At 44.6% G+C, this 2,827-nt stretch overlaps 1 protein-coding gene across 2 annotated transcripts; it reads left to right on the top strand.

Moving 5' to 3' along the window:
* Positions 1–310: 310 nt before the first annotated feature.
* Positions 311–1,759, top strand: LOC142250570 (uncharacterized). Of its 2 annotated transcripts, none has more exons than XR_012725214.1 (2): positions 311–915; positions 1,001–1,759. XR_012725214.1 is itself a non-coding variant. In XM_075322753.1 (2 exons), exons 1-2 carry the CDS (start codon positions 508–510, stop codon positions 1,702–1,704), a joined length of 915 nt encoding a protein of 304 aa, XP_075178868.1. In that variant the 5' UTR covers positions 311–507; the 3' UTR covers positions 1,705–1,759. The 2 variants fall into 2 exon arrangements, 1 of the variants encoding a protein (XP_075178868.1); XM_075322753.1 differs by having other exon boundaries at positions 1,198–1,759.
* The last annotated feature ends 1,068 nt before the right edge of the window (positions 1,760–2,827 follow it).

The following is a 2,827-nucleotide window of genomic DNA, read 5'->3' as shown; positions in this document are numbered from 1 at the left end:
TTATATTCTTGTACATGGGGCAGTATTATAGTAGCTATATTCTTGTACATGGGGCAGTATTATGGTAGCTATATTCTTGTACATAGGGGGCAGTATTATAGTAGTTATATTCTTGTGCATAGGGGCAATATTATAGTAGTTATATTCTTGTATATAGGGGCAATATTATAGTACTTATATTCTTGTACATAGGGGGCAGTATTAAAGTATTTATATTCTTGTACATGGTGGCAGTATTATAGTAGCTATTCTTGTACATGGGGCAGTATTATAGTAGTTAAATTCTTGTACATAGGGGCAGTATTATAGTAGTTAAATTCTTGTATATAGGGGGCAGTATGATAGTAGTTATATTCTTGTACATAGGGGGCCGTATTATAGTAGTTATATTATTGGACATAGGAGCAGTATTAAAGTAGTTGTACATAGGTGGCAGTATTATAGCAGCTATATTCTTGTGCTTAGTTTATAACAATGTAGTAATACATTAATTTCCTTTTTTTTCAGATGTCTTCCAACAAACAAGAATTCATAAGGGAGGTGATTGAGATGTATCAATCCCTGCCTTGTTTGTGGAAGATAAAGTCTGTCGATTACAGCAATCGATACAAGAAAAAGCAGGCCTATGAGCAGCTTATTGAACTGTTCCAGAGGCATAACCCTACGGAGACCATTACGACAGAGATTGTGCGAAAGAAAATCCAGGGTCTTCGCACCGTTTATAAAAAGGAACTAAATAAGGTGGAAAAGGCCAGCAAATCTGGTGCCGGAACGGAGGAACTTTACGTTCCAAAGCTTTGGTACTACGATTTGCTGGCCTTCATAAGAGACCAAGAGGTACCACGGACAATAACATCGCTGTCCTTGGGTCCGGGAACACAGCCTGAGGTCCGGTCTGACACCACAGTTGGAGATGTAAGTACCTTTGTGAAACTTTTGATGTACATGGCATTATTTAATTGAAAATAGTTACTACGGTTTTCTATGATTACTGTTGCAGATTTCAAAATGTATCCCTTCCAGTTCAGATAAGTATACTCCTTTGCTAGTTTCTCCACACTCTATTTTCATACCATGTAATGACATTTCATATCTTGTAGTACTAGTCTGCCCCTCCCATTAGTTTCCAGTGCATGTGTATCCCTGTGCCTGCTGCTCATGATATCTGATTTTAACATCATTTTTATTGTTCCGCAGGATCGTTGTGAAGCTGGGCCAATAGTGACAGGTGGTGATGATGAAATTGCCGGGACTTCCGAGGAGACCGCAGAAGCTCCATTACCGCGGCGGATCTCCTCGACCCGTAAGAGGCAGCCGAACAACTCATCTTCAACAGACCTTATGGATATGGCGAAGAAAATCCTGGATCAGCACAGCAGACCATCCATTTGCGGATTTGCCCAGCTTACGGATGAAAGACTCCGTAAGCTGGATGACAAACAAAGAGTTCATGTCGAAAGGGTCATGCTGGAGGCCCTCAACAAGGCGGCAGAGGGGAAACTGACAGACTCCTCAAAAGTGTGTGACGTAGAACATCGACAACAGTCTTCATGGGATCAAGTGCCATGGATGAGGATGGAGCCTCCACCACACCTCCAGCATGACCCCCCCGCACAGTATCCCATGTTCCCCCCAACGAACCAATTTTTCAGCCCACAGAGGCAACATTTAAATGACTCGAATAAGCAATACCAAAATTTATAGTTTTTGTTTTTTGTTATAATATTTATGCTGTTTTTGTTGTTGTTTAAGCAATGTTAGGGAATTGTAATAAAAAATGTCTTTGATTTCAAACTTTTGTACAGCTTTCATGAATTCTGCATAACATTATTCACGGGGTAAAGGGTTGGGTGGAGGTCAAGGTCGCCATCATGGCACAACGCTACAGATGCACATATATAATGTGTGTGTGTGGGTGTTTTTTTATTTTTCTTAAATAAGAATGTTTTTGTGGGTTCTTTGTTTTAAAGCTGTGGTGGGGAACATAGTGCTCTCCCTGCTGCCTTCTAGTGCTGTCACTGTCAGTGCTGTTTGTGTTATGCCACCTACAGCTCTTTGTGCTGCCACCTATTGCTGTGTTGCCCAGGGATTGGGGGGGAAATGAGATCCTGGCCAAGGGGTTACTTCTGCAGGTATCCCGGTGTCGTGACCCGGTCTGTAATGTCAAGCTCCCAAAAAAGAGGGGGATTAGGTAGGGGGAATTGTCTGTCACGCCACCCGTGGGTTGCGTTGATAAGGTGGTGGCACCGCCACTGCCTCTGGGGACCGTGCCCGGGACTGATGGTGTGGGGCAGCTAGGTGGGATACCCTCCACGGGTAGGGGGATTTATAGTCCCACGGACCAATTGGGAGAGGTAGTTTGTAGAGTGACGGGTACAGTCCTCGCCTTGTACCGGGTGGTGCAGGAGTACTCACAGTATAAACCAATAACTAACCCCAGTCCAGTAATTAACCAAGTTGCTGGTAACAGGTGCCAACGGCCCGCTGCTGTGAAGACGGGTCCCACACCCGTGTGTGTAATTCAGGTGATCTTTTCCTGCCCGAGGTATGTGTCTTCTTTTCACACTGGTCCGTACTGGGTCCCGTCAGCTGGCACCCCTCTCCTGGTCCACTTCGGGTCCCACAAGAGGCTGGCCCATTCCTGAGGCCGTGAGTACCACTCACCCCAGCCCCACACAGGGGCTGCTTATGTGACGCCCTGGACTAGCCAGGTGGTCTCAGAGGTAACATCACACACACACACACACCCTCCCCTGGACAGTCAAGATCATTGAAAAAAAAAAAAAAAAAAAAATTGTTGCCACTCTACAGTCTTGATGTCCTCCTG

The sequence above is a fragment of the Anomaloglossus baeobatrachus genome, chromosome 9 (genome assembly GCF_048569485.1).
Source record: "Anomaloglossus baeobatrachus isolate aAnoBae1 chromosome 9, aAnoBae1.hap1, whole genome shotgun sequence".
NCBI classification, from domain to species: domain Eukaryota; kingdom Metazoa; phylum Chordata; class Amphibia; order Anura; family Aromobatidae; genus Anomaloglossus; species Anomaloglossus baeobatrachus.
The sequence above is the reverse complement of the archived record's forward strand: the minus strand, read 5'-3'. Positions and strand labels throughout refer to the sequence as shown.